Here is a 15132-nt window from a genome sequence, read left to right as displayed (position 1 = left end):
ATCATTGAATGTAATCATAAAAACTTGTTTAATGAATTTTTATTCCATTTTTTGCAAGTTGTCGTCACTGATGGTGGTGGTAAATGATACTTTCTGCATAAGCAAGAGAGAGACATATTGTGCAGGATACATGCTTTCTTTAATTGGAAAGAATGCACATATGTGCACTGCAACTGTCACTTGTAATCATCAACAATGCAATCCTCATCCATGCCTCGACATGTGCAAGCTACCATTGCCCATGGATCAGACTACAGCACTCATTTTAACGAAGATTTTGCAGAACAACAAAAGGAATTAGGATGATTGTGTAGGACTTACAGTTCAATGAAACATGTTACACAGGCACAATAGTCCCAGAATTTCAGGTAATTCTAACTAAACAACAGCATACGTCAACAGAATTAGCTCTGGAAGAGATTATGAATAAAACATTTACAGGCGACACGTCGTCTAAAATGTCTACCTGACCGTTATTGTCAGGGACTGCTTAGAAAAATTGCAAGAGAGGGTGCAGGAGAAACTGCATACACAGGCACAAAAAAGACTCAAGCCTTTTAATGAATATCCTTTACATCTATCTTTCAAATAGACTCAGGAAAATTGCAAGAAAAGGTGCAGGAGAGTCTGTATACACAGGCACAAAAAGACAACCCTTTTAATGATAAAGCTGTTACATTTATTTTTCAAATAATGATTTGGTATTAGCACATAATTTTTCATAATAGCTCAAACTTAAAGGAGACAAATGAAACTTTCCCTCACTACAGGGGACCATTCAAAGCGCAAGACATACCACATGCGAAAGTACAGTAGTATATATACTACACCCTGACACAGGACAAAATTAAGGATTGTACAATACAGATGCATTCAGAAGATTCAAGGTCCCTGGAGAGTTCATGTTCTTTGTGAATTCAGTGGATTGATGTGCACTGATTGTCCCAGTTAAATTATTTCCGTATTTCTGTTTTTAGTTTTCCGAGACAATTTCTTTCTTCTTCGACTAGCCTGTTATCTTTTAAAACAGTAATACCTTCTACTATCACTTATTCTGTAAAAATAACTGGAAGAAGGCAAAAGGGCACTGAGCTCGACATGAAAACAAAAGCTGTAGGCCATTACATACACAACAGCTGGACGCACAGCATCTAGCCCTTGTTTTGGACTACTGAACCACTACAATAAGATAATAGGTAATTAATTACTTCATAAACTTAACTGTACCATAGATTAAATTTGTTATCAATATATGACAGTTAATATTCCCATGTCACTTATTTAATTGCATATTACCATGTACATGTGGTACATGAAAAACTACGAACAAGAGCACCCTTAGTTTATCTTCATATCATAGTATTGGGAGTTGGAGGAATATATTATACTATAACACAAATAGAAAAATGAAATAGCAATGGTAGCTTGCTTTTGATAAACTATGAATGTAGTAGAAAGATATTTAAGTATTATGAGTAAAATGCTGTCGGTTTTATAGATTTTATAAAATTGATTAAAGTAGAATACTATGTTGAGTCTATGTGTGATTCTTCTTCTTTCCTTTTTTTTTTATCACTTCTATATAGTACTGACTGATGAGTAGACCGACTTTAACAATTAGAGTGACTGACAATTTTCAGGTTTTCTATAATGGTAAAACTGTGGCAAAGCCATTCTGTAGGAAATGCCAAACACCTTCTTCCTCCAGCTCCACATTGAAGAACCTTAGCAGATAGGATCCTTGGGGTAGACAATATCTATAGGGTACTGTCTTCTTTTCTTCTTCAATCCTAACATACCTGTCTCTTTGTTTTCTTTCCGTACTCCTCCCACCAGAGTACCATATCTATCCTCCCTCTGTCCATATGCAAAGTTCCTATAGCAGGATCATTTCTCTTTACAGTCCACATAATTGAAGTTACAACCTATAACAGCAGGACCTCACTGAGAGAATTTCACTTACAATAATTATAATAGACTGACAGAATTTTTTGGAGTATTGACTACCTGACACATCAGTCATACCACATGCTGCATGGGAGGAGAGTCTATGAAGGACATAGAAGTCTAGGAAAATTGATGGCATGTTAACATGTGTAACAGAACAAGAGATTATCTGCTAAAGAGTTAACAAGCTAATGAGAAATTGTGCTAACTTACCTACAATATACAGGTTAATGTATGTCCACAATGAAGGATTTTATAGAACAGGAGACAAGATACTAACGTTCTCCTAGTATATTAAAAAGAAGTACATTGAAAGTTCTCATATAGTCAAGTGTTGTCTAAATCTCATAGATGTAAGAGAGTGAAAGGTAAGAAAATATGTATCGATAAGCAGAAGCAGGATGCACAGGGGTGAGAATTGTGTGTATGTGGTGTTGTTATAAACATTATAAACAAGAGTAACAAGTAAAAAATAAGCAGCGGTAGAGAGCAATGGGTAAAGTAAGTATAAAATCAATATGGAGAAAGTTCTCATGTAAAGTTCTCATCATAAAGATGATTGCTGAGCCACAGACAGGCATGTAAAAAGACAACCATGCTTTCACAACTAAATTTTCAGTCATACTTTTTTTCTATGAGAGCACATACACAATCACTCACATACAACTGATGCACACATGACCATTGTCTTCGAACACTGCATATACAGTCTTTGAGAATCAGATTCAAACAAACCATTCCTCGTACTTCCCTGCCTTTCACTGGCAGCTGCTAGGCTAGTGGCAACACTGACTACAAGCTGAGTGGAGTGATAGGAAGGGGAGAAGTAGTAGTGATGAGGGAGCAGTGAAGTGGCACACGTACTCAGCTGCACCCAGCCAGCTACGATGCATGATGCCTCAGTAAACAAATCATTTCATCTACTGAGACAAAAATAAGATTTTTCCAGATTTTTTTTTTCAAGTTTCCCTGATATTTTGCAGATGTGTTTGAATCTCCCTGATATTCCCTGATTTCCAGAACATGTGGCAACCCTGATAAAGTTTGTTTTGTTTAAAAAAACTGTGAGAGTTTTAACAAACAAAAATTCGAAGTCATTACTTTTTCACCATTAGGATGTGCATCTTTGTACCAAAAATAAATAAATAAATAATATGCAACTGTGAGGATATGGAGTTCCACATCCTCAAACTGATACATAAATTAACAAAAGTGTATCATCAACAAGCCAAAACTAGTTTCTTTAATAATTGGAGGAACTAGTGAAAATAATAATGACTAATATACTATAAGAGCTTACTCTCTCATTCTGACTTATGTCAAGGTAGTAGGGGTCACAGCTCGTGCTGTTGTAGGTGAAGCCAGCAGGAGGAAGTTCCGAATGTTTTTCTGCTTCTGGTGTTGAGTCTTCCTACAAAAGAATACGTTCAAATGTGAATTATGACATTCCTCCATTATCACATTCTCTAAAGACCACTAAGAAGAAAATATTTGAGGGTGATGAAGACCACATTCTTGAACTGAGATATAAATTAACGAAATATAAGCAACCGTTTGAAATCCATGAAGTGTACTATTAATAAACCAACACTATTTTCTTAAATAACTTATGAACTTATGCCAGCAGTGATTAGAAATTTTTCACACTCCATATTCATTTCTGTAGTTTCTTCTTTGCATTAACAATAAATCATCACTGTACTGATTAATAACTTTGTGCTCATCCCAGCTTAATGTAATGCATTGAGTTAGCAGAAAAATTACTACCTTGAAAAAATCTGTTACTCCTTCTCCCATATTAAATAGTTACATTGAGATGAGGGCTTCTAATATTGTGTCAGACATCCTTTTGCCCAGTGTACTGTAGCAACTTGACAGTGCATGGACTCAACAAGCCACTGGAAGTCCTCTGCAGAAATACTGAGCCATGCTGCCTCTATAACTGCCCATAATTGAGATAGTGTTGCCAGTGCAGGATTTTGTGCAGGAACTGACCTCAGTATTATGTACCATAAATGTTCGATATGGTTCATGTCAGGTGATCTGGATGGCCTAATCATTCAGTCAAATTGTCCAGAATGTTCTTCAAACAATTTGCAAACAATTGTGGCCTGATGACACGGCACATTGTCACCCATAAAAGTTTCATCATCATTGTTTGGGATCATGAAGTCCACAAATGGTTGCAAATGATCTCTAAGAGGTCCAGCTGGACCAGTCCACCCAGTCCATTCCATGTAAACACAGCCAACACCATTACAGGGCCACCACCAGCTTGCACAGTGTCTTGTGACAACTTGGGTCCACAGCTTTGTAAGCTCTGTGCCACATTTGAGCACCACTGTCAGCTCGTAACAACTGAAATCAGGACTTGTCTGACCAGGTTTTTCAGTTATCTACGATCCAACCAATGTGGTTGGCCCAGGAGAGGCACTCCAGGTGGTACTTTGCTGTACGGCACACCTACAGTATTTACAATACAGTATTTGTGGAAAGGGACTGAAGAGGAATTTTTCTTATGTTTATGCAGAATGTACAGCAATAAAATGCCAGTAAAATGTAAAAACCTTTAATAAGTGAAGAAAGAAGAAGCAATAACTGTGGATCATGTATGAAATAAAATGATGAGCATGTTTAAAACTTTCTGTAAGTGCTGTAATGAGTAACTAAATGACATAGCTTCATTTCAATTACTGTATGACAAAAATTAATCAACAGTACCAAAAAAAGAAAGATAGTTTTCTACACATAACCACAAAACATCAATAAGAAACACACTATTATTCCACTTCTGTGCTTTGAAAAAATAACACATATTGGAATTTAATTTTCTATTTTTCTACAATCACAGAAATGGCAATACAGTATTGCTTTTTAACCAGTTGCTTTAACTTCAAAATGTAATACAGTAAAGCATATATATTGCAGTATGCGATCCCTACTTAAAGTAAAAAGTTATCCCTGTTTGCTTTCCACATTTTGCAATTGATGATGCTTTCATTTTAATTCCTGATCTGAAACAATCTGCAGAAAGCAAGAGTTTGAAAATAAGCATTACACTGCTGTTGGCAATCCCCAAATACATCAAAAACAAAAATGAACGTCAGACGTTATAGCCAATATATTTCTCCAAAAAATGTAATAAGCAATATGTCATGCTAATCAATTTCTTAACTACAGCATTACATAGGACTTACATGAGACCATTAGATTTCTATGTTATAACCAATATGTTGTTAAAAGCAATGTTGGCTTAAATGGTATAAACTGTAGATTTACTTTTCAAACTGGACTTTAATCTTTCCATTTCTAGAAACTTCACCTTGTAGAACAAAAACAGGATTTTCTATGGCTGTTCAAAATGTATATACTTTTTTTGATGTACCGATATCCTGTATATGCAAAACATTTTTGTCTTGTCCTATGACTTTGTAAATTATAGTCCAGCTGAAACTGAAGTTTATTGTCTGTTACAAAAACTATTTATGGATATATGTTTTGTGAAGTGAATATAAGAATCCCATGGTCCTTCAAGAAGCCTCTGCAATATGTGCTGTTATCTACTTTACAAAATAATCTTGTTGCTCGTTTGTGCTTAATAAATACTTTGTTTCCTTTAGTTGTATTGGTTATAAGATAACTCCATAAGACAAAAGCAAAAGAGTGTAAAATGGGGCATTACACTTCACGTCAGCACAATGAGAGATACTTCAGCCGAACATGTTCTGTTTTCCAGTCATTTACCAGTTACCTTTAAGGGAGTGTGAAAGTTTACAGTCACACCAGAAACATAGCATTTGTTTGAAGCTTCTCTCTCCCTCTCTTTGAGGCTGAACAGGCCTTGGAACCCCCAAAATCCTGCTGTGTCATCCTCAACCGATAGCCACCGCTGGATGTGGATCTGGAGACACATGTGGTCAGCATACTTCTCTCCCAGCCATTGTCAATTTTCATGACCAGAGGTACAACTCAATCATTAAACTCCTCACCTGGCCTCATAAAGGTTAAATGCACCCCACTGGCTAATAATTTTATAATTTTTAGTGTCAAGTGTGCAAGGCAGTTCAAAAATAAATTTGTTCTGTTGAAAATCTGTCACATGAAATGTGATTATGGTGTAGAAGTGGAGTGGTATTTTTTCCCAGCAACCATGGCAAAGGAACTATGGATGGGTTTGGTGACAATGTAAAGTGCAGTGTTTGGATGGTTGTGAAATCTAGAAGAATTATTGTTTCATAACCAGAAGTTTTTCATCCTTACATTAAGAAGCATGTGAATGGTATCAAAAAGACATGCACTGATAAAGAGAAAGCTCTTCAAAAACAGTTAGCATTTAAGGAAAGATGGGATCATATGGGCTCCATACAACCAAAACACGGACTCAATCACTTCAGGCCGTATGGCCATAAGCATGTGTTGCTGTCTACATTATGTTGGCCAGAAGCGACGAAAGTTACTATTTGTGCTCCAGAAGTTGAGCAACTAAGTGCTAGTATAATGCTTCAGTACAAACAAGTCTACTCTGATTGTGAAGAAGAGTTAAGCAAAATAGAGACTGGGGAAGTGAACGCAGGATTGTTTCTTTTAGTTCAATTTGCTTTGAAAGTAGCCAAGATAATTTAAATAATCTAAAACAATATAAATATGTTGGTGTGCTGAAGTGCTGTGGTTGAAGAAAATGAAGTGAAAATAATGTTTTTGCAATATTATGAAACTGGTATAACATAATTAAAATCAAAAGAAAATTATGTTTCTTATGTAAAATTAAGCAATATAATGGCTAAATTGCCTTTCCCAAGTATTAAAATGAAAGGAGGAAGAGTTTTTTCATGACTGTGGCAAAAATACTGATGTTTCACAAAAAAGTTTGAATACAACTGCTTCACTCTCAGAACCTTCAAAACACTAACATTGCTTCTCCTAGAACATAGGATCCTCCTTATCATTTAGAATGTAAAGTCTAGAATTCATAAGGATGGTGTAGTATGTAACACCTGTTACAATCTGCAAAAAACACCTGGTACATCACAATTATTTTTTATATTTTGTTAAATATAAAAAATACTTGATCTGCAATAAAAAGCAAATCTGTTCATTCTTCTACCTCCGAATTTTGTGATCAAGACTGAAGTTAAAATTTCACAGAATTTCTAACTTTTTTACACTGCTGGGCTTTTAGAAATCAATTTTAAGTGAGCAACCATTACAATACTTCCTCCACAAAAAATATTATTTTCACAAAATTATACACTTGTTCTCATCAAAAGTCAATTATAGAACCCAGTTCCATTTACTCATGCAATTCCTATCAATCATCTTATTTTAAACGCAATGATTAATTTTGAAAACCCAGGATGGAATGATTGTAACAATATTATGAGAAGGAAAGTCTGTGGTTTCATTTGCCGAGACTGCAGTAGTGTGTGTGAGTTCGTTTGCATGAAAGTGTGTATGTGTGTCTATTGTTGACGAAGGCCTTAGTAGCCAAAAGCTGTAATTATGAGTCTTTTTGTTGTGCCTATCTGCAATTCAGCATCTCCGCTATATGGTGAGTAGCAAAATTTCCTTCTCATAATGTAATTAACTTTGAATTTTTTATGCTTGCAAATGTAATGCCCATTAAATGGAATGCCTCCATAGAAACAAAACCTGGTTAAACAACTTATAAGTGATCAGAAATTCAAAGAACACTTTTCTACCAAGAGGAACTGATGCATGGATCTCCTTTATAAAAATATATAAGGTAAGCCTACCAAAAATTAAACAGTTACCTTCACCACTGGAAGACTGTTTGATGCCGACAGGCTGCCTTGTCATGGGGCTGAGAAAACTTCATTTCAGTCCACCCACCAAGGAAAAATCCTTGGCTGTACTGGTAACTGAACCCTGCTCTTCCACATGGCAGTCAGAAACACTGAATACTCAGCAACAAGGGCAGACCAACAGCTACTATAGCAGAATCTCATCAAGAGCCCTTTAACAAAATCCAAGGTAATTCTCATCATATGTTACGATTGTCAAGGTAAGTGCCCAGACACTTGTATATTAATGACCTTGCAGACAATATTAATAATAACATCAGTCTTTCTGCAGATAATGCAGTTATCTATAATGAAGTACTGTATCAGAGAAGTTCCATAACTATTCAGTCAGATCTTGGTAAGATTTCAAAGTGGTGCAAAGATTGTCAAATTACTTTAAATGTTCAGAAATGTAAAATTGTGCATATCACAAAACAGAAGAACATAGTATCCAATGACTATAACGACAATGAGTCACAGATGGAATACACCAATTCATATGAATACCTAGGTGTAACACTTTGTAGGGACATGACACAGGCTCTGTGGAGAGGGAAGCAGGTGTCAGACTTCAGTTTATTGGTAGAAAACTGGGGAAATGCAATCAGTGTACAGAGGAGATCGCTTACAAATCATTCATGTGATCCTTCTAGAATACTGCACAAGTGTGTGGGAGCCATACCATATTGAACCAACATGGAGTATTGAACATTTAAAGAGACGGGCATCACGAATGGTCACAGGTTTGTTGATTCATGGGAAAGTGTTATATATATGCTGAAGAAAGTGAACTGGCAGACTCTTAAAGAGTCTTTCTAAGAGACTTTCTAAATGTATCCCAATGAAGTCTATTACCAGAGGTTCAATAACAGGCTTTAAATGATGACTCTAGGAATATACTAAAATACCCTTGCATTGCTCACATATGGATCATGAGAATGAGATTAGAATAAATACTGCACTCACAGAGGCGTTCAAAAAATCTTTCTTCCCGTGCTCCATACATGACTGGAATGAGAAGAAATATTAATAATTGGTGCAATGGGATGTACCCCTTCCATGTACTTCACACTGGTATTGCTGAGTGTAGATATAGCTGTAGAAATGACACAGAAACTGTAACTGAGGGTAGCAAAGCAAAAGCAGAAGATAAAACACCACTGGGAGACTGCAATCAGTGTACACTGTAGAGTGCAGTAAATTGCTTTTTTAGAATTCACGTTGTGGTGGTACTGTTGGTTGAATATGGACACGTAAGGAGCACTCACTTTGTGTTAAAGTGTTATTTCTTGAATTCCCACTTGATCATAGAAGTGCAACGTGCTTTTCATTTGCGATTTGCAGTACCCCTACACGGACATGATCTTGGACGACAATCAATTTTAAATTGGATAAATGCATTCAGAACAACAGGGGATGTGTCATCTATATGAAGAGGACCTGAGAGAAGTGCCACAAGATGTCAAACAAGTTGGAGCAAAGTACTGCTATCTCCAAAATGCTCAGCTCCGAAACACCCACTTGCTCTCAGCACTTCACGATGTCCTCTCTGCTGGATTCTTCTTAATGAACTGAATTTTCCCCCGTATAAAGTGTGTGTGGCAACTGTCAGGTCAGGATAATGTAAAATGAAGAATATCTTGTAAAGACATGTTTGCAACCATACCTGGTGATGCAAATGTGCTCCTTTTTTATGAGGCACATTTTCACCTCAGTGGGTGTGTAAACAAACACAATATGCAACACTGTAGCAACATGAACCCCAGGCAAATTCACCAAAGACCCTTGCACTCAGACCATGTCACCTAGTGGTATGCTGTATCATGAGTAGGCATCACTGGTCCTTATTTTTCCCAGGAAAATCATTGTACTGTAATTGTGAGTTCAGATCGTTACTTAAATATGCTGCAAGAGTTTTTCCAGCCAGCTTTCAAGGCAAGGCAATGCAATTACAGGATGCCTGCTTTCAACAAGATGGTGCCACTGCACACACGAACAGGCATTACCATCAATTTCCTGAGGCAAACATTTCCTGGAAGGCTTATCTCTTGGATGGGGGACCTCAACTGGACCGCACAATCACCGGACTTAGCCCCATACTATTTTTTTTAGGGGTTACCTGAAGTCAAAGGTGTGTTGCAACTGCCCCAACACCCTGGAAGACATACAGGAGAACATTCAGGCAGAAATTGCAAGAATACCAGACATGCTTGAAAGGGTAGACATTTGTCACATATACTGTTTAAACCATGTAATTAAAAACTTCCATTATTGTCCAATATGAGAAAAATAAAAATGTAAGTTTCTATGTGGTCATTATTTTCTTATTTCATTCCCAAATCAGCAATTTATTGCACTCCACCCTGTACAAAGGTAAATGCTTTCAAAACACTTGTGGAAGCCACCTTAGAATATAAAATAGTGTATGTGCTGGCAGCCTGACTGGGTTGAAGTGCACTTAACAATGTCTGTTTATTTTGGATTGTGGGCTGATGCTAGCAATTTGTTGTCACTGGTCATAGGCAGCTGGGTGATAATAGATGATAGACGATGAGAATCACTGGATCTACTTTCTTTTGGTGGAATGTACAAACTGATTACAATTATCTCTAGGGTGACCAAGTCATTTTTGCAGAAAACCGGAATACAACCAGCCATGCTCCAATGGACCCCCGAAATGAACCTAAGGGTTTTTAATTTTTTGACGTTAATGTTATGTTAACATCTATTGGTTCTATCTGATTTTGTGTCCGTGTTTTAGACTGGATTTTAAGGTACTGGTAGGTTCACAGTTTTGTTTCGCACGTGATGCAGGCTCCCCAGAATCCGGCTCAATGAGGGATTAGCCCCTTGGGGTATATTTGTAATTATCACATGGTTCATGACTGCTCCACAAACCTAAATTTCAACTTTGGCTACAGCATTTGCAGTAGCCTGTTTACAGCTGAGGTGGTTAGTGCCAGAGGATGTAATCAGGCGACTCCACTGGAATCAGATGCTTTTTGTGGCCGCTCCACTGGAGTACAGACGCCACTCTGTTGTGAGAAGGTTCATCCGCCTTGATGACCTTGGGATTCGCAAAATCTTCTTTTGAAATGATTGCCCATCTTCTTCCACCCCTCCAGCTGTTGACCTTTTCACAGTACAATTTTGATTGAGAATGATTAGGATTTGTTGGGCACATTGTGAGGATGGATGAGGAGAGGTTGATTAAGAAGATATGGAATGCAATATGTCATGTGGGAAACAACTGGACGAAGGAAGTCAGAGATGATTGGAAGGCTGTAGGAATAAAAAAAAGGAATCTGCAGGCAGTAGTACAGGACAGGGAGAAGTATAAAAGGTTGGCGAATGGTCAGAGGTGGCCAGACACCAAAATCAAAGTTGTCTCAACAGAAGAAGAAAGAAACAGAAGAAGCGAGAGAATGAAGAGGTATTGGGAAGAAGGAAGATGTGCAAAATGAGCCACACATGATCCTGAAGGGTCCTAACGAAACAGAAGAAGACCTATTGTTAACCTGATGACAGCCTGTATACTAATACTAAAAAAGACAAATACAAATTTACTGTTTCATAATGTAAATAATAAAAAAGAAATATATTACAATTTTTCAAAGTATTACAGCTATGGTGTTGTAAATAAAACAAAATTAATACAAGCTTTAAATATTACTGAGTGCTTGCAGATGGAGTAGAATGCCCTTGGAGAAAAGCGTATTTTTCACACCTCCCACGCTTCTTAACCATGTCTTTGTTCTTTGAGATGTAATGGTAAAATAGAACACAGTCAATTATGTAGCTTTCTAAGATCTGTACTACTGTTGCAAGAGTGTCCACTTCCAATCCGTTCCCTTCATTAATCCACCTATTATTCAAGAATGAAAATATTCTTTGTACTTCGGCATTATGAGCTGGTACTGCATACAAATACCTTGAAATTATTACCATCTCAGAGTCATGCTGAAGATTGTCACATATTTTAACAAGCTCACACACTTCTCATGACATGATACTGCAATAGTGCTTCATTTTCATCACTCCACTTGAGAAGATTTTCTGCACCAAAATGTTTCAATATCTTGGATTGATCAAACGAAATGGAGTCATCAATTTCAATTTCTCCCCTTCAAGTAACACACATTCTCATTCTGGCACTCTCTTCAGTTACATCTAAATAAATGCCAACAGTAATGGTGAATATGAGGTGCTCCAGTTCCCCAGATATTCCTCCTTTTGCTAAGGCTGATACTGTAGTTCTCGCTGAACTAAACATTGTTGCAGTGGGAAGATCTACATCTACATGCATCTACATCTACATGACTACTCTGCAATTCACATTTAAGTGCTTGGCAGAGGGTTCATCGAACCACAATCATCAAACATTATGCTATTAAGCTTATTAGTGCAAACACTAGACCTAAAGGTTTGGTGACGTTTTACTGTGTAGTAGGAAAGTTAGTGTAAACTTAGCTGCTTTAACTTGTGTCTCTGAAACTGGAAGAGGTTTCACAAAATAATTCTGTAGAGTTTTACTACAGCTTGATGTGCTGAATCTGCTAAAGTGTGACTTGATTTGATCAACTATGTCAGAATGCTGACAGTCACTGCTGCTAGTAAAATAGTTACATATCGAAACACTCTGTTTTGTAATCAAAGTAGCTTTATTGATAAACCTTCTGCCTTCACAATAACTATCACTGAATCGGCAGGTATGTTTTGGCATTGCAGTTTGCAACTCAGTGGCAACAATATGACTAATAGAAGAAGCCACCGCCACAGCTTGTAGGACACATCAACAACTACACTGTTCTGACTGACAGTGGTAAGTGGCTTCACAATCAGACAATTTTCATAATTCATCTCCAGCTGCACCCCCCAGAACTGTTTCATCAACACAGCTACCCACCACCCACAGTACCGCTCACACTAAGTTATTGTTTCACTGTATCAGTATTGATAATGTGATTACTGTGGGACTATGGAGGTTAGAGAAATAAGCTGAAACGGATCGCTTTACCATGTTGTAATTAGTTTTGTTGGCGAAATATCTAAAAACTAATGGTATTTCATAAAATATACTTAAAAATTGAGTTCCAAGGCTTTTCAGCAATCCCAAAACAATTTTTCTGTGCAGTGTTTGTTAAGATTAAACACCAGGATAAACCCTGGTTCCCTTGAGCGCTCATATTTCTTACGAATGGAAAACAACAAGGTGTGGCGTCAGATTGACCTTAATGAAGCCCAAGGCCTAGGTTACATTGGAATGTGACAGTCTGGCCGTTGTTGGTGAAGCCAACGATCTTACATGGAAGAAAACTAGATGTGCTAACAGAGTAATCTATAGCTTAGGCCGAAGACTAGATTTTGTTGGAAGGGGGGCAATCTGCCTTTGAGCTAGGAAGCCAACGTGTCTCAACACGAAAATAAGACTGCTGTACTAGAATGATGTGCACTGTAGCTCCAGATAAACGTAATAACCAACTTGCACGTCTTATTGCCGTTTTTACTGAATATTCCGATGTGGTTACATGACCAAAAATACCATCTAAATTTATTTTAGTATCACAGGAAATTACCGACGAGCATTCTTATTGGCTACCGAAATCCGTCTCACGATTCATCGTCCCACCACGAGAATTGGTACAAACATCGGCACAGACAAAACAGCCTTGAATACCATAAGTGCATTTTCCCGAAAATGTGTGTGTGTGTGTGTGTATGTGTGTGTGTGTGTGTGAGAGAGAGAGAGAGAGAGAGAGAGAGAGAGTAGTTTCCCTTCCCACAGCCTTTCTATAGCAGCGCACAAAAAGATGTTTACATGACGTTTTCATACTGCACATTGGACACATCATTCTTCCTTATGGATTAAAAAAAAATGTCATATTGGCGAACTCAAGAACCAGAGCATGCAAGATTAACGTCCCGTCCATAATGAGATTATTACATACTGAGTACAAACTTCGATTAAGGGACGATGGGTTAGGAAATAGACTATAGGTCTGACATCTCACCATTCGTCTTAATAATTTTTAAAAAAAACCTTGAAAAATGTAAACATAGACGGCCTAGCAGCAATTTGAATCACAGCGCCTCCGAATGAAATTCCAGTGAAAGCCTACAACTATTCTAAGATCCCATTTAGTAGAAACGGTATTTTTACCGTTCCCTTCAGCTACACAAACATTTTACTTCCTCCAGCTACATTATCCAAGAAAATAATTCCAAATGAAAATGGAGACAGTTGTTTGGAAAAAAACACTATCCCTCAAGCAACAGCCATTTACGTCTCGTACGCATACTAAAAATCAAGTTACAGTTATCCAACAGGATATTTCAGGTCAAGGTACTAATCCCTAGACGCATGCATGAACGCATGAAATGTTCACTTATTTTTACAGATGACAATTAGCCTAACCAAATCGTAGGACTAGGCAACAATTCCTGCACAACTGTTTTCCTGTTCCTTACAACTACCAACACGCCCCATTCAACATTGAGAGAGGAAAAGTTAGCGGCTCACAGGCGACCTGAATAACTATGTCCCATTGGTTTGTAACGGCTTACAAAACTATTCAGAGACTATTCTTATCTTTCAGCGCACACCTTCAGCGCTTTCGTAACAACTAAACAGCGCTAACTAAAACAGTGTCTTCTTACCACACGCTAAACTAAGAAAGTTCTCTCGCAATACTTACGAATTCTTTTTCTTTTCCCGTGCATTTGTCTGAATTATGTTCGCTCACTGTGTTTTCACCATCAGGCTGCTTCTGTACTTGCTTCATCTGAAACAAGGCAGTACGAATAAGTCGTGCCAAACAAAGACAATTATATTAGAACAACGATAAATAAATTACCAAGTACCTGCTGACCAACTGAAATTAACTAACACGATAAATTACTCGGGGAATTATTGATTTACTCACCATCATAAGAGGCAGATAACAAGCAACGAAATTCTACCTTTAACTATATAGTTGCACTCTCACGAACAGTAGAATAGGACTTATTGTTTCAAAAAAAGTAACAATAGACTTTCAGCATCAAAGACTATCGAAGTGCAATAACTATGCACGTCCTGGTGCTCAGATTATATTTGCTGATGTAGCTAATCATAACCTATGTTGTAACGTTGATCAGAACGCAGCCAAATCCAAAACACCATGTAATATAGTTCACAAAATTGCATGGCGAATGATAAACACTGCAAGAATATACATAAACAAGTGCTAATAACATCAAATTTTTCATAGATAAATTTAAAAACAAAGATAAAGATCGATAATCAGATTCTAATTACTTTAAAGTTTAGGGAAGCAAATTTAAAATACAATTTGGTATTAAACCTGGAAACCGCGGCAGCACGTTCCCAGGAGCTACATCAACA

General features: G+C 37.3%; 1 protein-coding gene across 3 annotated transcripts in view; it reads right to left on the bottom strand.

The window, feature by feature from the left end:
* LOC126293519 (uncharacterized) overlaps positions 1-14780 on the bottom strand; it is a 49580-nt gene extending 34800 nt beyond the window's left edge. The window contains exons 1-3 of one of the 3 annotated variants that reach the window (XM_049986770.1): positions 14672-14780; positions 14444-14530; positions 3248-3358 (exon numbers count right to left, since the gene is read on the bottom strand). In XM_049986770.1, the coding sequence (XP_049842727.1) occupies positions 3248-3358; positions 14444-14530; positions 14672-14677 (204 nt within the window). In that variant the 5' untranslated portion in view covers positions 14678-14780. Of the gene's footprint in view, positions 1-3247; positions 3359-14443; positions 14531-14609 lie in introns of all 3 variants that reach the window. The other 2 variants (XM_049986772.1, XM_049986771.1) reach the window with 2 other exon arrangements.
* Positions 14781-15132: the final 352 nt, after the last annotated feature.

Source organism: Schistocerca gregaria, chromosome 10 (assembly GCF_023897955.1).
Source record: "Schistocerca gregaria isolate iqSchGreg1 chromosome 10, iqSchGreg1.2, whole genome shotgun sequence".
Classification (NCBI taxonomy): domain Eukaryota; kingdom Metazoa; phylum Arthropoda; class Insecta; order Orthoptera; family Acrididae; genus Schistocerca; species Schistocerca gregaria.
This window is presented reverse-complemented; position numbering and strand designations above follow the sequence as displayed.